At 47.6% G+C, this 22,878-nt stretch overlaps 1 protein-coding gene across 1 annotated transcript in view; it reads right to left on the minus strand.

The window, feature by feature from the left end:
• Window positions 1-22,878, minus strand: part of LOC137435052 (disheveled-associated activator of morphogenesis 2) — a 320,317-nt gene that overhangs the window by 14,738 nt on the left and 282,701 nt on the right. Inside the window, exons 22-25 of the mRNA XM_068128440.2 lie at window positions 19,667-19,774; window positions 19,225-19,285; window positions 18,643-18,774; window positions 5,843-6,013 (exon numbers count right to left, since the gene is read on the minus strand). Coding sequence (XP_067984541.1) covers window positions 5,843-6,013; window positions 18,643-18,774; window positions 19,225-19,285; window positions 19,667-19,774 — 472 coding nt within the window. The remainder of the gene's footprint in view (window positions 1-5,842; window positions 6,014-18,642; window positions 18,775-19,224; window positions 19,286-19,666; window positions 19,775-22,878) is intronic.

The following is a 22,878-nucleotide window of genomic DNA, read 5'->3' on the forward strand; positions in this document are numbered from 1 at the left end:
CGTGAGTCAGATATTGCCTGCGTCGTGTTGGAGCTGCTGGCCGACCGTTCCTGCAGGCCTTGTGCGGTGTATTCCACTCTGTTACCCTCCGAGTCCCGGAGATCGTCGATTGGAACCGCGAGTGATCTTGCCTGCGTCCTGTTTGGAGCTTCTGGGGCCGACAGTTCCTGCAGGCTTTGTGCAGTGTATTCCATTCTGTTACCATTTATGGTTTTTGTGATCGAGCCAATAAAGCATCGTGCCTTACCCCTAGAAGGCCGATTAAAACACAATTGTGTTTATTGAGTTCTCTCTGTCCACTCCGTGGACTACTTGAAGCCCGGACATTAACGTCCGTATTCCGTGCTGGGAACCATTTCACAGCCGGGATCGCGACAACGTCCTCCTCGGCATCTTTTTCCAGAAGAGCCCTGTCTCGTCACAGTTGAAGATTTGCTGGGGGATGTATCCTTCGGCTTCTATCAGTTCGGCAAAAGTTATAATAAAATCTTCAGCTGCCTTCACATCCGAGCTTGCTGCCTCACCATGCCTGACGACGGAGTGAATGCCGGTCCTCTTCTTAAAATTATCAAACCATCCCCGACTGGCTTTGAATGACTCTTCCGATGCCTCGGCCGTTGATGTTCCCGCCGTCTGCTGCACCAAATCCCCGTAAATGTCTCGTGCTTTCTCACAGATGATGCTCTTGGTCACGGTATCTCCTGCGAGCTGCTTCTCCGTCAACCACACAAACAACAACTTCTCCATCTCTTCATGGACAGAGGTCCGGAGCTTTGAAATAATCTTAACGCCCTTGGCTGGCGTTATAGCCTTTATCGACTCCTTCTGCTTCAAAATCGTACATATCATAGAAGTACTACGATCGTACTGCCTCGCCAAGTCGACAACACGCACACCTCGCTCATGTTTTTCGACGATTACGTGTTTTATATCCAAGCTCGCTCGCTCGTAACTCAGATCTCGGCTCGCATCACAAAGCAAAAAATCGACCGAGCGACTGCTCGTATCTCGGAAAACTCGTAAGTTGGTGCACTCGTAAGTCAAGGTTTCACTGTATGTATGTATGTATGTATGTATGTGTGTGTGTGTGTGTGTGTATGTATGTATATATATATATATATATATATATATAGATATATATATAATATATATATTGTTGTGGATATGAGGATTGTATTTTTTTTATTGTGTGTTTTATTAATATTGCTTTACTCTGGACCCTCCTGCCTCCAGTGTTGTGTAAAGGTCAAAGGGCGTCCCATAATTAGTCCATAAAGCATACACGTCAGCCAATCATAGATTTCCCCCTGGTTGATAGTTATATCTTTATTATGTGTATTAGTGTAAGGCCTTGTCTCCCATTAAGATGACACTCCATTGCACCAAGTGAAATAGAGTAGATTCCTTTCACACCCCCCTTTCATCATTGCCAAGCCTCGATTGCCAATTACATCCCCTCCAAAACCACCATTGAACATGTGCTCAGGTCGGGGAAGAAAGGCGTGCCTGCCCATCGTCATCAAGGGCGGAGCTAGAGGGCCGTGCCGACCAATCAGGGCCGAGGTGAGCACACCGATGGGCGTGTCCTAAAGGCCGGCGGCTTGATCGCCGGAGGCGCTATAAAAAGCGCGCGCGCAAGGTCCTGCCGGAGAGGGGAGATCATCCAGCAGCGATTCTTGTCCAAGGGAGATCATCCAGCAGCGATTCTTGTCCAAGAGAGATCATCCAGCAGCGATTCTTGTCCAAGAGAGATCATCCAAAGAGATCATCCAGAAAGATCATCGAGCAGCGATTCTTGTCCAAAAGAGATCGTCCAGGGAAGCACAAAGCCTGCTATTCGTCGCCTTGCTCGCCAAAGTTGGACCAAGCAAGAGAGTTGGGCAAGAAGCAAGCACGTTGTTCAGTTGTGTGGTTGGACCAGACGAGTCCTGGCAGAGCACGCGACGTCCACCCAGCGGCAGCAGCAGCGGACACAGCAGCAGGAGCAACAGCCACAGCAGCTTCAGATACAGCAGCTTGGGGCCTGGACGGCAGTTTTGAGCGGGGCCGCGAAGGAACGGCGGCTGCCAAACGCGCCGATCGTGCTGCAGTACCAGTGGACCTTCCTTTCCCTCCAGCCATCCACCTCCTGCCTTTCCATCCTTCTTGTGTACGTGAGTTTGTTTTGTTTGTTCTGTCCTTGGGTTAATTCAGTTTGTATAAGCTAGGTTGCACTGTGTCTAAAATCTTCTGTAAATTATTTTCTTATCTTTCCTTCTTCCTTGGTTACTTTTGGTTGTAAATAGTAAATAAATTAGATTCGTATTCCTTACCCTGTGTTCTTCTTCTTCTTCACATCCGTGTCGCCTTTGTCTTTTCCCTATTGAATATCTGTGGCGCGATCCGGCCAACGTTCGGGAATCGGGTTAGTCGGGGTAACTGTACGGCCGCGGTGCCATCCGCTCGGCAAACAACATCCTTATCCGCGGTCCGTAACAATATATATATGTATATATATATATATATATATATATATATATATATATATATATATATATATATTTATATATATATATATATTATATACAGTGAAACCTTGACTTACGAGTGCACCAACTTACGAGTTTTCCGAGATACGAGCCGTCGCTCGGGCGGTTTATTGCTTTGAGATGCGAGCCGAGATCTGAGTTACGAGCTTACGCCACCCGCCACCAAGTGAGTTCCGGTCACGTGGTTATCTTGCCGTGCAAGCATCTCTGCCGTATATCGCTGCTGCTTTGTTTTCGCATTTTGGTTATTTTGGAGCTTATGCCACCCGCCACCAGGTGGGTTCCGGTCACGTGATTATCTTGCCGTGCAAGCATCTCTGCCGTATATCGCTACTGCTTTGTTTTCGCATTTTGGTTATTTTGGAGCTTACGCCACCCGCCACCAGGTGGGTTCCGGTCACGTGGTTATCTTGCCGTGCAAGCATCTCTGCCGTATATCGCTGCTGCTTTGTTTTCGCATTTTGGTTATTTTGGAGCTTACGCCACCCGCCACCAGGTGGGTTCCGGTCACGTGGTTATCTTGCCGTGCAAGCATCTCTGCCGTATATCGCTGCTGCATTGTTTTCGCATTTTGGTTATTTTGGAAAATTTCTTAGTTTTAACCATGGGTCCTAAGAAATTGAGTGCCAAGGGCAGTACTGAGAAGAAGAAGAGGATGATGTGCTTGGATATAAAACACGCAATCGTCGAAAAACATGAGCGAGGTGTGCGTGTTGTCGACTTGGCGAGGCAGTACGATCGTAGTACTTCTACGATATGTACGATTTTGAAGCAGAAGGAGTCGATAAAGGCTATAACGCCAGCCAAGGGCGTTACGATTATTTCAAAGCTCCGGACCTCTATCCATGAAGAGATGGAGAAGTTGTTGTTTGTGTGGTTGACGGAGAAGCAGCTCGCAGGAGATACCGTGACCAAGAGCATCATCTGTGAGAAGGCCCGAGACATTTACGGGGATTTGGTGCAGCAGGCGGCGGGAACATCAACGGACAAGGCATCGGAAGTCATTCAAAGCCAGTCGGGGATGGTTTGATAATTTTAAGAAGAGGACCGGCATTCACTCCGTCGTCAGGCATGGTGAGGCAGCAAGCTCGGATGTGAAGGCAGCTGAAGATTTTATTATAACTTTTGCCGAACTGATAGAAGCCGAACGATACATCCCCCAGCAAATCTTCAACTGTGACGAGACAGGGCTCTTCTGGAAAAAGATGCCGAGGAGGACGTATGTAACGGCAGAGGAGAAGAGCATGCCAGGCCACAACTTGTTCAGAGTGCCGGCGATAGCTCGCCTTCTCTTTGTGGAAAACACGGTGAGATCCTTAACATCCAACAACTAATGGGACGCAAACGGGGCGCCCAGTTTAGCGGTGCACACATTGATGAATCACCCTGCCTGTGATTCACCCATGACAGGTTATAGCTGGGTCGGGATTCAAACCCAGGCTGGACAGTTTAGAGTCAAGTGTGCGTACCTCCAGTCCAGGCCATCCTGCCAACTTGTATGCTGCATACAGGTGAAATATAAAGCGCGAGATATTTTTATATATACTGTATATTAAAAAAAAAATTGGTGTGGTTTTTGGCGGGCTGGAACGGATTAATAGCATTTCAATGCATTTTAATGGGGAAATTTGATTTGAGAAACGAGCAAATTGAGTTACGAGCTCGGTCACAGAACGAATTAAACTCGTAAGTCAAGGTTCCACTGTATATGTGTGTGTGTGTGTGTGTGTGTGTGTATATATATGTATATGTATATATATATATATATATATATATATATATATATATATATATATATATATATATATATATATATATATATATATATATATATATATATATATATATATATAGAGATATATCTATCTATAATTCCAGTAATCTCTGTACGTCTGTACGTTTGTACGTCTGTTTGTCTGTGACCGCTGTTTCTCGACAACCACGGGTCCGATATACTTTTAACTTGCCAGGTATATTGCTGGGGACCCGAGGATGTGCCTTTTCAAGGTTTCATATTAATCGGACAATTACTTACCGAGCTATGTCCAAAAAACGATTCAACCAATCAGAGAGCAGCGAACGATCGCGTGTGCCGAACGTGGAGGACACACTCTGCCTCGGATGGCACATTTGAGAGCGTATTCATTTATTTCACGTTTGCAAACTATGTTGGCGTTAAACTATGTTTTAAAACTAATAAAACCGAATTTGCGATTCATTCGCTTTCCTGCGCGTTTGTGCACGCGATGGCGATTTCTTTACCAAACTCCGGAAGCCGTTCGCTTTGGACCAAACCATTGCATGTAAATAGAGGGGGGGGATTGTCACCGTACTCGCAAGCCGTTCGCTTTGGACCAAACCATTTCATGTAAATAGAGGGGGGGGATATAATTTTAGATATAGATATAGTACGGGCAATGCCCTAGTATATATAATCGGGAGGTTAAATCAGACGCGGACGTAGCTTCAGGACGTCTATCTTTAATTTGGCAAGCTTTCGACCAACAAAGGTCTTCTTAGTCGTCCCCAAGTTCAACGGTTCAATTGTTGCGGATCTGGGACGACGGCGCTCCCCTTGCCAAGGGGGGTTAACCCCTTTGCCCGTTATACTGGCCGTTGCCGATCCTGGGGGTCTGTGACGTCACTGGTGGTCAGCCACGACCAGGGTAATCGGGCCAGAGACCCAAAAAAAGACCACCCGAATACCTGCTTACCGTGACCTCCCAACCAGCGAGGAGACAGCCCCGCCCGAGTCGCGACGGTAATGGACACGCCGAGTGAAGCGAGTCACGACCCAGGCCGTTAACAATGACTAACCCGATTATAGCGGTTTTAATCGTGCCACGTAGACCAATGGAAAGAAAAGACTAAAGCAACTGGATGAAGACGAAACCAAAGCTTGGAGAAGGAACACACATTTATTATAACAACACCAGAGGAAAAGAAAGATCAAAGCTGTACGAAGATATATATATATATATATCTTCTTTTTTTTAAGGCATCCACTTATCATGGTGACATTCACACTTTCCACTGGCTATGACTGTGGTGCATCGCCACACGCCTACTGAGTATATAGTACTGCATGCATGCATGCATGCATGCATGCATATATATATATATATATATATATATATATATATATATATATATATATATATATATATATATATATATATATATATATATATACATACATACATACACACAAATACATACACTGTATTGTGCATTGATGGATATGTAATTTGTTTGCATCAAAATACCAGCCTTTGCTCAGTTAAGCAATGTCGATGCGTTGTCTTTTGACGTACCTGTGCTTCAATGCGCGCCCGTCGCTCTTCCTCCTCTTTCCGCCGTTTCAAAGCTTCCAATTCCTGCTGTGCTTCTGTGAAGGACTGCAGGAAGATGTCAAAGGTGCCGAAAAACTCTTCAGGCTGCGTACGGCCTACTTCTTCTCCAAAGTGGCCAATGGCCTTGTTGAACTGTGTGGGATTGTGAGAGAGATAGAGGAAAGTATAAGATGAGGCCAGCATATGCAATGTCACAAAAAAACTTGGAATCAACTTACTCCATCCAACCCCAATCAAGTGGTTTTGCAGCAAAATAACTTTTTCTCCCTGGAACAATAACAAGGCCTTGTACTTTACTTGAAAAAGATGTGTTGTTATTTTAAGCTGCCTTCGCTTTATATGAATTTTTTCTGGTATATTTTACTGAACACCAAACCATAAACAATTGCGACATTCCCAAACAAAAGCATTCAAGTATACTCCAAGGCACTTGCAATTCCAATCCTCCTGCACACTGAGAAATAATGGGAAATGCTGCAGGTTAATTTATGGAAGCAATCAACAGAGGTAATTGTGTTCAGTGGTCATTAGCCTAATGTCTACATATAATGTACAAAATTGTAGTACTCGTTATTTTGCTTCCAAACGGGATTAATTGCAAAACTTTTCGGTAGAGCCGGTTACATATTGTTGTGGAAATGAGAATTGTGTTTTTTTATTGTAAAAATATCACCCTCCTTCCTCCAGTTGTGTATAAAGGTCAAAGGGCGTCCCTTAGTTAGGTCATATACAATCGCGTTAGCCAATCATAGATTTCCTGCTTGTTGGTAGTTATTTCCTTATTCTGTGTATTAGGTTAAGGCTTTGTCTTCCATTAATTAATACTCCATTGCACGGAATTCAAATAGATAGATCCCCTTTTTCAAATTCCCCCAAAGCCTCTATTGCCAACTGAATTTATTGCCAACTGCATTTGCCGCCATTACGGCGTGGTCAGCTCAGGGAAGAGGGGCGTGCCCGCCCATCGTCATCAAGGGTGGAGCCAGAGAGCCCGTGCCCACCAATCGGCACTGCGGAGAGCGACTCGATGGGCGTTTCCAAAAGGCCGGCGGCTTGATCGCCACGCGCCTCATAAAAGGGGGTTGGGAGGGACTGCTTAAGCAGATGAGTGAGGAGTCCACCACAGTTGAGTCTACCGCAGTTGAGTCCACCGCAGTTGAGTCCACCGCAGCTGAGTCCACCGCAGCTGAGTCCGCCGCAGCTGAGTCCACCGCAGTTGAGTTGAGCTTTGACGGCAGTTTCGACCCGCTGCTACGAAGCAACGCCGCCGTGCGAACCAGATTGATGAGGGTCGGCGGCCGCTCACCTCGAGCCTTGCCGTTTACACGAACAGGACCCGCATCCTTCCAGCTCTGTGGACCACCTGGACCATCCTCTCCTTTCAGCCAATCGTTCCTGCCTTCATTCCCCATTCGTGTGAGTCTGTCTTTGTTTGTTCTGTCCTGGGTTAAGTAAGACTGTTTATAGGTAAGCTAATTTGCACTGTGTCTCCTTGATTCCTTCTGTCTTTATTTTATTATCCTTCCTCCTCCTTGGTTTCTTTTGGTTGTAAATAGTAGTAATAAATTATAGTCGTATTTCAAACCCTTTTTGTCTTCTTCTTCTTCTTCACATCCGTCGTCTTTGTCTTTTCCCCATTGAATACCTGTGGCACGATTTGGCCAACGTTTGAGAATCGGGTCTAGTCATTGTTAACAGTTCGTGCCGCGGCTGCCATCCGCTCGGCAAATTACCATCTTATCCGCGGTCGCGAACGAAGCTGCTCATCGGCCTTTCCGGAGGTCGCGGTGCAGCTTCACGGACCATTGACTAATCCCCCCTCGAGAAGGGATCCGAGGCCGACGTTGGGTTCCGCAACAATTGGTGTCAGGAGTGGGATACAGACCTGAAGCGCTTAGCGCGCTCAAATTACGAGTGGGCCGAAATTTTGTTTTATAAAATCCGAAATTTAAAAAATCGTGCCATGGATGGTCAAGGCAACGGAATGCCGGTGGGGGAATTAGAGGGTGTAGAGTCGACCCAGGATCTCGGGGAAATGTATGTGGGAGAAATGGAGGAGGTGGTTGAGGAGGTATCAGGTGCGCAAAATGGCGCCCTCGCGCACGTGGTTGTAGCGGCACCAAATTTAGCCGCGCCCGTGGTCGCAGCAGCCGAGCCCGAGATGCCGGGGTACATGCGATTTTTTATGGACCACATAATGGCCAAATTCGACACCCAAAAGGAAGAAACGAGGGCAATGAGGGACGAAGCAAGGGGTACCAGCGAACAGTTGGGAAATAAATTTGATGGTTTAGACAAGAAAGTTGAGGGTAACTTTGAGGGGTTGGACAAAAAATTTGAAGGGTTAGACAACGGGATAAAAGAAGTAAAGAATGGGTTAACAGGGCTAGAAGATAAGATGGAAGGCAAATTGCGGGAGATAGGGGAGCAATCCGCCCGGGAAATCAAACGGATGGGGAACCAGATGGAGGAGGTGAAAATCGGGTTGGAAGGTAAACTGGATGCTCAGAGGGATGAATTGGGACAGATGAGGGCGGCATCTACTAAAGAAATGGAAGAGATGGGGGAGGAAATAAGAGGAGGTCTCGGGGGTACGCGAGGAGGTAAAGCGAGGTGAGAAGCGTATGGAGAAAGAGGTGAGAAATAGCACGGCAAAGTTACAAGGGGGCATAGAGGACCTGACGCAGGAGGTGGAACAGCTGACGGTGGGACAGAGGGAATTAATAAAGCAGGTGGAAAAGAACACTGCGGTACTAGGAGGATTGAAAGCGACACCAAACGAAATCAAAAATGACTTAATAGCGACGAAGAGGGAATGTCAGATGGTACGTGAGGGACTGACAACGAGGTTGGACGAGATGACGGAGGCAATGGAGACAAAGGACCGGGAGGTGAGGACGCACATAGAAACGGTCAAGGTGGCGTTAGAGGACGAAATTGAGGAGACGCACCGGGAAATCAAAGAGGTGAAGCAAAAATTAGAGAATGTGGAAGAGGGGGTGAGTGAAATTAAGAAGAGACGGAGGGAAACTAAGAGGGAAATAAAGGAGGAAGTAATGGAATATGTGCAAGGTCGGTGCTCAAATCGTGATGGTGTGCTCGCTAACCAGATAAAGAGTTTGCAGGTGGTGAAGGAGGTGCGGAGACGAGGTGCCGAGGTGAGTGGCGATATACGCAGAAATGTATATGGTGTGAGGGGAGCTTCAGTCGGCTTGGGGGTTGGTTTGGACCCGGGTGTTCGTGAGAGGCCGCTGGTGAAGTGTGCGACAGGTACGGAGTGCAAAAGAGGAGGTGTGCGAGAATGTCCGACTCTGGGGTGTGTGAGGAAAAAGTGCGCGCCGAGGAGTGAGTGTGCTGTCGAGAGTGAGTTGGTCGTAGCGCGTGTGCGGGGGGGGCACATGGAAGCGCAGGATGGGGAGTGTTACAAGGGATGTAACGGGAGAATGCACACCTGTGGTGAGTGTTACGGAGGGTGTAACGGGAGAGTGTACGCAAGAGGATGCGCGAGAAAGGTGTGTAACAGAGGAGTGTATGGGTACAGAGTGCGCTGTCAAGAGTAAGGGTGAATGCGCGACCGAGTGTGGTGGTGAAAGTAGTAAGAGTGACACGGAGCATGAGTTGGTTGTGGCAGGTGAGAGAGAATGTACACCTGGAATGGAAGGATGCACACCTGGAATGGTAGAGCGCGTATAGGAATGCACGCTGAAGTTAGTCGTCAAGCACGTGATTGGGTGTGCAAGTGAGTGCACACCCGTGGTTGTCACAGAGGAGGTGACCGAGGAGGGGGCGCGAAGAGGTGTGTTGGTGAGGTGTGCGAACGACGAGTGTGTGCTAAGGTGTGCGGTGGTCGGGTGTGTGAAGAAGTCTATGAGTGAACCTGGAGGGTGTGTCAGGGAAGGTGCAATGACTAGGAGCATGGGAACGGCTGGATGTATGAGCAAGGAACGGGCTGCGGGGTGTAAGCATGCAAGTGGAGCATCGACGCTAACCGGGTTAGCGGTTAGACCGACTTATAGCCGAAGCGGAACCTCGGTGCGTGCCGGGGTTTGCGTGCAGCGGGGACCCGCGGGGATCGTGACCGTGGCGGTTTCGAAAGAACCGCTGTGCGAGATCCACGCCGGGCCTCGCTCTGAACGGCCGCGTCCGTGCTCCGCCAGGCGGAGCGGGCGGCCCGGTAGGAAGGGTCGTCATGGCGACCCCTTTCTGTTGAGGCGTTCCAGCAGGGCGAGATCGGGCCATTGGACGGCTCCGTGCCGAGATGGTGCGTGGGATCTCGGCCCGAGTAAACCTCCTTCCCTGCACCGAAAGCCGGACGGATCCAACCGCCGGCACCAAACAACCCGCGTTCATTGCTCGGCTGTGCGAAGCCGAGTTTTAATGATGTGACGACGCACCGAGACTCAGATATCGCGGACTGTGATGATGATAGTGTTTTGGACCCGAAATTAAAAAGCAAAATTTGATGATTGGCAAAGGATTGGTAGAATGATTGGCAGATTGGCAAATTTTTGATTGGCTGAAATTGGATGGGCCAAATTGGTAGTGAGAGATGCCCGATGTGGTGGGATGGCAACTCTGCCATCCCTCACAACGGGGGCAAAGGAGCACTAGTTTATGGGGTTTATGGCAGTGAAAACCAGCCCGGGAGGGTTAGGATATCGTGTGTAGGGACCTAGAGATTGACCATAGGTAACGTTAAGGTTAGGGAGTGACAATGATTCCTGTAGTGGGGACGCAGGTAGATTAGTTTGGATAATAATGACGAGGGAGCGCAATAGTTTAAAGGGGCGACTGGGAAGCGCAAGTTCCAGAGGGGAGTAGGTAGTTCAGATGATGCCGTGTGAGTGTTGGAGGTGTACTCAGGAGTGTATTGTGAGAAGGTGATTGTGAGTTGTATTGAGCGTGGAAGTGTATGGAGCAGTGAGTAAGGAACAATTGAGATTGCACAGGTGTGCAACTGAACAGGTGTATGGAGCAGTGTATGAGTGAGTGATGGTGATGTGTGGTGTTGACCAAATGGTCCAGGAAGGAAGGAGGGTGCAGGTGGCACCAGAGGTGATTGCACAGGTGTGCAACTGTAGGTGTATGGAGAATGGTTGTGTGGAATACATGGAGTGTGGAATATATGGAGTAGGGAATGGATGGTATGGAGTGAGTATGGTGGAAACTGTGGAGTGGAGTGGATGGTGCGAAGGTGTGGATGGGGGAAAGGAGGATGGACCCCCATCACGAATACCCGGGGAGGGTAGTGTAAGTGTTAGGTAGAGGGTACAGGTAAATTGTGGTTGGATATTGGCATCTGTGGTGCGTGGTGGAAGAATGGTGTTTGGATGGGTGCATTAGTGTCGTGGAAATGGCTGGGCGTGTGGCCTGTTAGTGTGTGTAGTTGAATGGGCACTCCACCACTGTTAGGATGTCAGCCAGGTAAGGCCGCAGGTGGGCTCTGGGAACCGGTAGAGTTGTTGTGGATGGGGCCCGAGGATCCGGAGGACGGACCCGGGTAGCCGAGTGCCAGAGGGCACCGATGGGTGACAGAGCCAGGAGGGGCCTTCCCCAGTTAGATAGGTTAGGTGAGGAGCAGGTAAGCTCGGAGGCAACTACAGTGGTGGAGGTGTGCAGGTGGGTAGACCTGCTGGGAAAGCCACACGCCCCAGTCCTGAAATTGTGCAAGGGCACAGGGAGTTGAATCGGGGGAGTGAGACCCCAAATTGAGAAGCACCACAGTTTGGTCAATGGGAATTTGGTTCTTAAAACCGCATAGAGTGTAAGATGGCCAATGGTTTGGCAGGGAAAGACCCAGGGTAGTGTAAAGTGTGTTAAAGTCATTTAGAAGGTAGTTAGGATTAAGAATCTCCTTGCACCATCTACATCCACTCACCTGAGGTGACAGGACTCCACACCATGCCATGTTTTTATTATTTTATTGTGCAAATGTTTGGAATGTGAGACGCATCATGACGTGGGTGTGACATTGTGCTTTGTGTTCCATCTCTCCCTCCTTATGAGGATTGATGATGAATTGGTGATGGCAAATTTTGAAGTAGTGGGAGTGAAGACGAATTTGGTATAGGGGAAATATGGGGAAGACGGGACAGTAGTGACGAATATGTAATGTGTAGATTTTGTACATATGGGGTAAGGGCAAGGGTAGTGTAGGTCACATGTGGGGGGGCGTACGGTAGGGACGAGCTTTCTCACTTCGCTCTCCGTACGCACCTCGTCTTGCATTGCCTTTATTGATGTGTACCTTTGTGACCTTACCCCTCGCTCACCTGTCTTTCCCCCCCCCCCCTTGTCTCCCACACGAGGACTGTGCGCCGAGGGGAGCGTGCGGGAGTCCGCCATTGTGTGCCCGAAACTCTCGCAACCACAGCTGTCTGCATCGATGCACCACCTTATGGACCACATGTCTGTGGCTGAGCACCACTGATGGACCCCATGGGTTGGGGCATGGCCCCTCTGCTGGAACCGGCCATGAAGGCCCGAGATCTTGCTGGCGGACCTTGGTCACAGGGCACCGATGCCACACAGGTGAACCACAATAGTCGGCCCTGTGGGCCATAAATAAATAGAAATGGACACGGTTGTGCACTTTCATTTTATGTCCAAATAGGCCGCCAGTAAGAAAATGACAAAGTTGACAACATCTGGAAGATAACAATAGCCAGCAGAGGGAGCCGAAGAGCAAGACACCACCAAGGGTTTGTTGTTTTTATTTTTATTGAACTGTGATGACTGTGCACCGATTGATGCTTGAGGGTGCTTTGGTGCGTTTTGGGTGCTTTCTGGTGCGTCGATGCAGGGCAAGCTGTCTCCCCCCCAAAATGAACAATCACAGGTCCTGGGTTAGTTTTGTAAATAAAATAGAGTCGCGTCATTGTAAATAATGCGCCCCCACCGTAAGTGTTTTAGTTTGAAGACCATTCTGCAATTCGGTTAGTTGTGGGCATAAATCTGTTAGGCAGGGTGCAATGGAGCAGCGGGACATATTTATTTGTGTTTTAAAACGGTCACACTCAGGGTCAGGTTAAATGTAGAGGGAACTACACCTACGTGCCACACTAAAAGTAAACGTAATAGGCCCGGGACGTGCCTAAGAGGAGGAGGGTGCAGTGTTGTGGAAATGAGAATTGTGTTTTTTTATTGTTGTAAAAATATCACCCTCCTTCCTCCAGTTGTGTATAAAGGTCAAAGGGCGTCCCTTAGTTAGGTCATATACAATCGCGTTAGCCAATCATAGATTTCCTGCTTGTTGGTAGTTATTTCCTTATTCTGTGTATTAGGTTAAGGCTTTGTCTTCCATTAATTAATACTCCATTGCACGGAATTCAAATAGATAGATCCCCTTTTTCAAATTCCCCCAAAGCCTCTATTGCCAACTGCATTTATTGCCAACTGCATTTTCCGCCATTACGGTGTGCCTGCCCATCGTCATCAAGGGTGGAGCCAGAGAGCCCGTGCCCACCAATGGGCACTGCGGAGAGCGACCCGATGGGCGTTTCCAAAAGGCCGGCGGCTTGATCGCCACGCGCCTCATAAAAGGGGGTTGGGAGGGACTGCTTAAGCAGATGAGTGAGGAGTCCACCACAGTTGAGTCCACCGCAGTTGAGTCCACCGCAGTTGAGTCCACCGCAGCTGAGTCCACCGCAGTTGAGTTGACCTTTGACGGCAGTTTCGACCCGCTGCTACGAAGCAACGCCGCCGTGCGAACCAGATTGAGGAGGGTCGGCGGCCGCTCACCTCAAGCCTTGCCGTTTACATGAACAGGACCTGCATCCTTCCAGCTCTGTGGACCACCTGGACCATCCTCTCCTTCCAGCCAATCGTTCATGCCTTCATTCCCCATTCGTGTGAGTCTGTCTTTGCTTGTTCTGTCCTGGGTTAAGTAAGACTGTTTATAGGTACGCTAATTTGCACTGTGTCTCCTTGATTCCTTCTGTCTTTATTTTATTATCCTTCCTCCTCCTTGGTTTCTTTTGGTTGTAAATAGTAGTAATAAATTATAGTCGTATTTCAAACCCTTTTTGTCTTCTTCTTCTCCACATCCGTCGTCTTTGTCTTTTCCCCATTGAATACCTGTGGCACGATTTGGCCAACGTTTGAGAATCGGGTCTAGTCATTGTTAACAGTTCGTGCCGCGGCTGCCATCCGCTCGGCAAATTACCATCTTATCCGCGGTCGCGAACGAAGCTGCTCACCGGCCTTTCCGGAGGTCGCGGTGCAGCTTCAGGGACCACGTCGGTCAGTCACAAACGAGGGGACTAATCCCCCCTCGAGAAGCGATCCGAGGCCCACGTTTGGTTCCGCAACAATATTGAGCTACAGTGTTGAGCCTTTGTGTGGGTACCATAGGCAGTCTATTCCACATTCATGTCTATAGATCAAGCAAAGGGGCAAAGGTTTTGAAGCAAAGGGGCTTCAAAACAGCTGTTCACCACCATCTCTTATCTTCCCCCATCCAAAACCTTGATCTTTTCTACCCCCACTAATTCACCCCAGATCCACCTTGTTTGAAATTCCAACTTCTTTCCTGGAAGTCTTGGCAGTGTCCATATGTTTTATACCTCTCCCACCCCCCCCCCCCCCTTCCCATGCCTCCCCCCAAAGCCCTCTCCCTCCCACAGTTCTCTCGATGTCTCCATGTCTCTCGGTCCCTGCTCTCAAATGTTGTGTTTGTGTCCTTCCCCCTCTCTCCCCATCTTGTCTACCGCTCCCGATGTTATTTGTTTTGTGTGTCTGTTTGTCTTTCTGTGTGATTAATGTTCGCTCTTTCACGAGCCTCGATCTTGTATACAAAAAAAAAAAAAAAAAAAAAACTCTTTGCTTCACTGGAACACTTTCATTGATGTAATCGCCTCGAGCCGTCCGTTCGGCAGGCCAACTAAGACAAAGATTGACTGATTGCAATGAACTAAAATTGTGCCTCATCAACGAAAGCAAGTGCACAGCATACTTGATAACATTTCTTGTTTTTGAAATATTGCCATTTCCAATCATGACACTGTTCGACTCCCACCTCTTATTGGAGACTCCTACAAGGTCAACATCTTCCCCCTTCAGATCCCATCCTCCTCTTCTTTTCCTCCTCTACCTTCCTTCTTCCATTTATTTTCTCAATTTATCTCACCCAATATTACCCCCATGCCTATGTAACAGACAGAAGGCCCCAAATATTCCATTTTAAAAGTACCATTCACCCCTTCTTGTGAAACTCACAAAATCCGGAATTACTGCTCACCTCCACTCATTTCTTCTTTTTTTCCACCCCCACCTGTGGAACCAACTTCTACATTCTCTTCAATCTCATTCTTCCTTACAGGTCTTCAAGACAGCTGTTCACCACCATCTCAGATAATCTCCCATCCAAAACCATGAACTTTCTGATACCCGTTAAACCACCCCCCCCCCCCCCACCCACCCACCCCCCAAAATTTTTTTTGCTCCCGTGTCCAACTTATCCATCCCCTGCATTCTCCCCTACTCTTCATCCTTATCCATGCATCCATTGGCTTCCACGGCGTCATGGCTTTCCAATCCTGAAAGGCCATTTATGTATATGAGGAAGAAGACATTTACTATCCTCTCTTAGCCTCCAAACCTTCCCTGCTCATCCAGGACACACATTCTTCCAGTAACCCCCTCCTGTTTCAACTCAAAAATTCCAGGTTTATCACCTACCTCCACCCTTTGGTGCCTCTTTTCTCCCATTTAGAACTACCTTCTGGCTGTGGTTTAATTGCTCTCTTCCCTCCACTGCTTCAAGCAGGTGGTGTACCACCATCTCAGGTCAGATCTCCCACCCCATTTCCATACCCATGTGATTTTTTTTTCTCTACTTTACACCATCCTACCCAACCATGTTAGTGTTTCCTCAACTCCTTTCTCCCCTCTTGTCCTGTTAATTCATTCCCTTGCTCCGTGTGTCCACCTGTTGCCCTACTGTCAGCACATTGCCTTTTAAACTTGTCACCTTGCTCACCCTAGCCGAGATTTTCCATGAGGAAATGCCCCGCTGAGTACGGTTAGAAAAGCGGCGCCATTATTATGACTTCGCTGGTACCCAGAGTATCCTGGGAAGTGACAGTAGTGACTGCACTTCCCCCAAGCTCAGTGGCTGTGTTAAATGTTTGTCGTGTGTGTGTGGTGTGTGGTGTGTGGTGTGTGGTGTGTGGTGTGTGTGTGTGTGTGTGTGTATCAGCTCTACTACGAGCCTTTCCCCCTATTGTAAAAAAAAACTATTATTTTTATTTTCCTTCCACATGTGAAAGTGACATTGGTGTCACTACATGATTCAGCATGGTAAAGAGATCAGGATGCCTGACAGTGTTTAATGTACAAGATATGTCCAGCGGAGATGCTCCTGACCTCTTGTTTGAGAATTAGGGCCTCCAACCAATGTTGGGAGAGAAGCCACAACCTATCTAACTTAAGTGACGAGGACGGAATCCAAGCTGATAGTTTGCGATCACACTGTTTGAAAAAAGGAAAGATGACATGAGACGCAATGATACTTTCCATAACTTTGCTTTAATAATTGTAAGTAATCTTTCTGGCCTGTCTGTGAGAGGATCTGCTTTTTACCTTTAATGTGAATGGAAGTGATGTCAGCTGATTTCCAGGCAGACGAGAAGCTGCCAAAGAAGAACATGCTGAAGTGGGCACACAAAGTAGAAGGGTGGTTTGGGCATTTACCTTCATGGAACGACTCCCTAGAGTGTCATCAATGGCCCAGGGAAAAGCCATCTGGCTGGCTATTGCCAAAATGACCATCAATGATTGGAAACCATTACAAAATTCAATAAAGAGCCACAGACCCCTCCTAGGTTGAGACCTGTGGATGTGCGGCCACACCGATCAGCCAAAACGTACAAGAAACAATATATACTGTGCTTTCTCCAGTGAGCAAGAAGATCTGATGTCACTATGAGACAGAGCTCTGCGCTGAATCAGAAAGCTGAGGAGGTGCCACCTGCCCCAAAACCATCAACAACTAAGCTCTAGCAAAGAGAAAAAGGTGAACTGGAGTATAGAGGAGGAGGAGAAGGATATCCTCCTCTTCTGTAAAGTGCATTCTGTGCACGAGGTATGGGGGATGCATGAAAGAGAGAACAATTCAAGGATCAACTGAATAAGTCATAAACGCTTGACCAACTGATCCTCTGGGGCTATTCCCAAATTTAACCCAGTCCCCGTGGAGGCTGGCACACACTCCCCGCAAGTCGTGGGCACGTCCCCGCAGGTCCCCGAAGGTTGTGAGCACGTCTCCGCAGGGTGCTGGCACTTTTCATTAGAAATATTAGAATGTTTCACGTATGGGAGGCAGTCACGTTTCACGGAAATCATGTTTTACAGGGGGAAGGGAAAGTACGAGAACAATAAAACTTCACAATCTGGTCCTTGAAATGTGATCGCTTACCAAAGCGGAGGTGGATAATTTGAGACATGGGAGGACTCTGTTACACCTTCTGAAATCCACAAATGGAGATTACAACTGACAGGAGAAGCAAAATCAGCAGCAGGTCACGATTTGAAAACGAAGGTACTGATGCCATCTGGGACCATCGCAGATGTCGAGGCAAGTTTTTATGAAGAGGCACACGCACAGAGCATTCTCTACTTTCTCAGAGGTGAAAGGCAAGTGCAGTAGGCAGTGGGTATGAGGAGGGAAGGCAGCGACAAAGTGAGATTGGTTAGGTCCATGAGATTCGGAGGCGAACACGTGAGTAGAGATATTCTGCGGCCTCCACTGGGTCTGGGTTAAATGTGGGAATAGCCTCACAGGATCAGTTGATAGTACTTTAAAAAGACTTCTTCAGTCTTTATGACGTATTTTATAATAAAAAAAACTTTTATGTGACTTATTTTATGACTTCACCACAGCAGAGTATACAGTGAAGCCGTTTGGAATCAGTGAGGGGACACGCATATCAGAGAAGGACTGGACAAGGTACCATGAGGACTTTGAAGGAGGAGACCGATTGGAGAATTCAGCCGAGAGATTCGCATGACTCCATTTTCTGGCGTGCCTTCCGATGGAGACACTTTTTATGAATCAAACAGACCACCCTAAAGTTGCCCTCAGTCAAGTTAACCTCATATGTTGAGAAAGCAAGCTGTGTCGCCACAGGATTCGGTGTTCCAGGGCCGAGAGGATGGAAAGAATATCTGCAGAAGGGACCACAAACCATTTGTGTGAGAGAGGGCCTCAGACACTGTAGAGCAATATAAATCTTAAACACTCTTCAGCTGATAGCAATTTCTAACCAAATTACTCATATCATTTGCAAGTCAAGGAAAAGCATCTCACCGGGATGCAAAGGCGTTCACACGATGCAGTGGATTAATTAATTAGGAAGAAATGGTATTGCAAACAAGGAAGTAAAACCCAAAATATCCCTGTTTGCGTCGAACATAGGAGTTGTGTTCTCAAAATTCATCCTCATTTTTGTTTTTAATTATTTACCACACTCTTATGTTGATATTATTTCTCAGATCCCAGATTTTCAGTATTATTTGGAACTGCTGTGGCTAAATTATCCATGTGCGAATATAAAACCACAGTAATTCCAACACAGCTGTTGAGCACATGCTTTTGCACTGATGCGGGGAGATTAATAATAAAAGAAAATCTTAAAAACAGAACCCAACCGTTGGGCGGTGGCTGTGGTACCAGATATAACAGCAAGGGAAGGAGATGAGGAAAATCAAAACAAGGAAAGGAGAGAATGTAATAATTAAGAGAAATGTATTTTCAAATTTACCTTTTCTTTTGCCTCTGTCAATTGATCTTCAAGCTCTGAGAACCCAAAACTTGCTACCGTGATGAAATCGCTCATAACTGGAACAAACTTGTCCCCCGGTGAAGTCGGATGCGTGCTCTGGAAATTCAGCTCCTGCGGGAATGTTCACAGTGGTTCCCAAAATATTGTTCCAGGGATGGATGAGGAGATGCTTAACTTCCAAACGAAGGAGTACAGTAACCGTGCAGCATACGGTTGTTCGGTTTACCATAAAGCAACGATGAGAGACGCCAAGAAGGTGAGGGTGGGAAAGTGGTCGAGGGAGAGACTCGGAGAAGTTTCCAAAACGTTTATAGGAACAAATGCATATAACTGTACACATACTTTGGAGATGAGAAAACAAACACGAAAGAGTCGGCTACTTGAACGCCAGATGTGAGGAAAAACAGCAGCATGGTAAAACTTATCCCAGTCTTAATGGTCCAAACAACATATGCCAAACAGATTAAATAAAGCAATTTGAAGGTACCCTTCTTTGCAAAACTATGTAAAGTGCAGGCCATGCCTGGTTTGAGCCACAGACTTCATGATGCGTAAACATACCTCCTCCAATGCCCTCAAACCCAATCTGATGTTGTTCATCTCCTTGTCCAGCTCTGTCAAACTGCAATTGAGAGAAAGATAATTAAAACAGGATCGGTGACAAAAACAATCAGATCAATTTATTTATTTGTTCTCCTAAGTAGTTTCATCTGGTTTGAAGAATACAGATTTTAGAATGGCATCATCTATATTTGCACATTTCAGATAGCATCGAATGAAATGATGTAAGAGGTAGCAGCTTGTTTCAATAAGCAATTGGGAATGCAACTTTTTATGGAAACATGAAGTAAACTGCACAGGCCTTTTCCTTAAGATTATTCTCAGCACGAGTGTTCAGTAGCACAACTGCCAGCTGGCACTTGGAGGAAACAAAGTTCAACAATCTTTCTTTTCTTTTTTTCTTTTTTTTACTTTATGCTTCTTATTCGGGTTCCATTCTCACTTGACTTTTGCTGCTTCTGGAACATTCTGTAGATCATTCTGGATGTTGATCACATCTGCGAACTTCCTTTCGAATATGGTGATAAGGTAGTGCAGAAGATTGATGTTCCTGTAAAGTGCAACACACCAGACGAATTAATGTTTCAATATTGTTGCCCTTAACACCGATTGAGGTACTTATACATCACCAAAATAGATCACACGGATCTGATGACGATTTTTTTTGACTCACAAAAAGCCATCGATAGTGTATCAAGAGCGTGCATTCCAAATATCTTAAGCTCATATAACATTCCTCAAGCTCTCCTCAACAATATTACTCCTTTGTACCACAACACCAAGGCCACCGTCATCACACCAGATGGGCGATCGGAGATGTTTGATTTGACGTCTGAGGTCCTACCTGAGGAGGTACTTTGGCTCCTTTCCTCTTCGGCTTTCTCGTGGATTGGGTGCATCGTACCACCATCCCAACTTATGAAGATGGTTTCTAACTGTGCAGAAGAACGAGTAGGCACCATCCAAAGAAGAAATTGCCATTTCTTGGATAAACTGATGACTTAGCCCTTTTTTCTCCCTCAGTCACCGGTGCACAGCACTTGTTCACCAACCTGGTACAAGCATCGGTGAAAGTTGGGCTACAGATCAACACCACCAAGACCACCAATAGTTGGGCTGCCATGCCGCATGTGGTTTGTCTACTTGGGCACCTCCAATCCTAATCCTAATGACGACTTCCAACGACGTCGAGCTCTGGCCTGGTCGGCTTTACAGCATCCCAATCCAGTGCTGAACTCCCACGCTCCGACTTGACCAGCTGAGAAGCTCGACATTTTGCGCCATTGTAGAGACGGTTCTGCTGTACAACGCGGACACTTCGATAACGACCGAGACCTTTCAGCAGCAGGAGATTGACACCGCATACTCGCATCTGCTCAGAGCGGCCCATCAAGATACAATGGCCGACGGGAGCTCTGCCAGCGTGCCAATCTCAAACCATCGAGACAGCCAAAGGTTGTGAGTGCAGAAACTGCGACTTGCTCGACATATTATCCGATCTGAGTGGTATTGCACCCAACCCGTCGAGCAGGTATTCACCTGGTGCCCCACACAGCGGTTATGTCACGGTGTACATCCGTGCACCAGGTAGAATTAATCTCGACAGGTTCCTATCAGATTGTGATGCCCCCAATGAGATCTCGACAGTGCAGCACCTAAGATCACTTGCCAATATTATGATTACCTGACGTCCCTACTATAACGTCTGTCGTGTATTTTGTACTTGTACTTGTTATTATTACAGATTTGTCTTTTCACAAATCAATTCTGAAGGTATACAATATTACAAACACCCATAAACCACGTGATTTGCACAGTGGAGATGAACGATTACTTACAGTGGAGATACAGTTGGACAGGACAAGCAATGGAATGAATAAACAGGAAAAGAGGAGAAAGAGGAAGGGAGAAAAACAACCTGCAAGTAAGAGTGTTGGGTGAGTTTGCCCTGTAGGGCTTAAAGTAAGTGCTGGGTGAGTTTGGGGAGGAAGAAGGTGCAGGTATACATGGGGAATGGAATGGTAGTGTATGGCCTACTTTAAACCCTAGAGGGAAGAGAGTGTTTCACCCACCTTCTGAAGGCAGTTCTACAAGTGGGAGAAAAGATCGAGCAAGAGAGTGGAACCGTGCGGTGAGCCTAGATTTTGGGAGGTTAAAAAATAAGGAATTACTGGAGGAATGTGTGGGTCCTGGTAAAGCTGGGGAGGGATAGAGGGCTGACAGAGCAGAGGAGAGGTAGTGAAAAACAGAGGGGCACACCACCTGTATGTGATGCAAAAGCAAAAGGCCTTTGGCCCTGACCACAGGAGATGCCAATAATGTAGAGAGCTTTAGAATCCACACAGAAGCCAGGAAAGACAGGTGATGTTATGGCACCAACACACAGAAAATACATTATTTATATATATATATATATATCTCTATATATAAAGGAGGAGTGTCTGTGTGTGTGTGTGTCTGTCTGTCTGTCTGGATGTCCGCTTATAACTCAAGAACTACACATCGGAGAAAGGTTTTAGAAACAGATTCGGAATCAGCATAAAATCCCGGTGGTTTTAGGCTACGTTTTATTTTTATATCAATGGTTTAAAAAAAACCGCGCCAGCTGCAATTCCATGGTGTAGTTTGTGGCGGCGCTAGACGTTCGGGGTGTATTGCAATGGTTTGTCGGGTTTGGCTGTGGGTCCAGAATAGCTCCCATTTCCTTATGTTCTTCCACTTTTATTTTGATTCTTCTGTTACAACACCTTCCTTATCTACCTTATATCCCCCCGACGAGGCCTCTACATAATTTCATGCGGCAGAACTTCGTGCATTTTGAGTGAAAGAAGTGAGACGAAGTTGTAGGAGGAAGAAGAGGCGCGGTCATTGTGGAGGCCACGATCGTGAGTGGAAATGGCGGGAATTGCGTTTGTATCGCAAAGTAAAGGATCTGCATTCATTTCTGAACTTGCATTGGTGGATTGTTATACATCTGCATTATTTTTCATTTTAAAAACTTTATGTTGAACTTGAAGGCTCCAAGCACGGACTATATATATAGCCCTCATTGAGGTAAAAATAAAAGTAAAAAGCCTGCTATCGCTTGCCAAGCTAGCCGTTCCCCCCTCCCCCCCTTCCCTCCCCCCACCCCCTCCCCTCCACCCTACCCCCTCCCCTTCCTTCCCCCCATGCCCCTCCCCCATCACCTCCCCTCTCCCTCCCCCCCGTTCCAATCCCCTCTCCTCCTCCCCCTCCCTCCTTTTCTCCCCTCCTCTTCTCCCCTCCTCCCCCTCCCTCCTCTTCTCCCCTCCTCCCCCTCCCTCCTCTTCTCCCCTCCCCTCCTCTTCTACCCTCCCCACCCTCTCCCCCCTTTATCCCCTCCCCCGCCCCATCCACTCCCCCCGCCCCATCCACTCCCCCCTCCCCCTCCCCTCCCTTCCCCCCATGCCCCTCCCTTTCCCCCCTACACCCTCCCATCCCCCCTCCCCTCACCCTCCCCTCACCCTCCCCTCCACCCTACCTCCTCCCCTCCCTTCCCCCCATGCCCCTCCCTTTCCCCCCTACCTCCTCCCCTCCCCCCTCACCCCTCCCTCCTCCCCTCACCTCCCCCCTCTCCCCTCACCTCCCTCCTCCCATCCCCCTCCCCCTCCCATCCCTCACCCTCCCCATCCC

The sequence above is a fragment of the Myxine glutinosa genome, chromosome 9, assembly GCF_964187855.1.
Source record: "Myxine glutinosa chromosome 9, kmMyxGlut1.1, whole genome shotgun sequence".
Taxonomy (NCBI): domain Eukaryota; kingdom Metazoa; phylum Chordata; class Myxini; order Myxiniformes; family Myxinidae; genus Myxine; species Myxine glutinosa.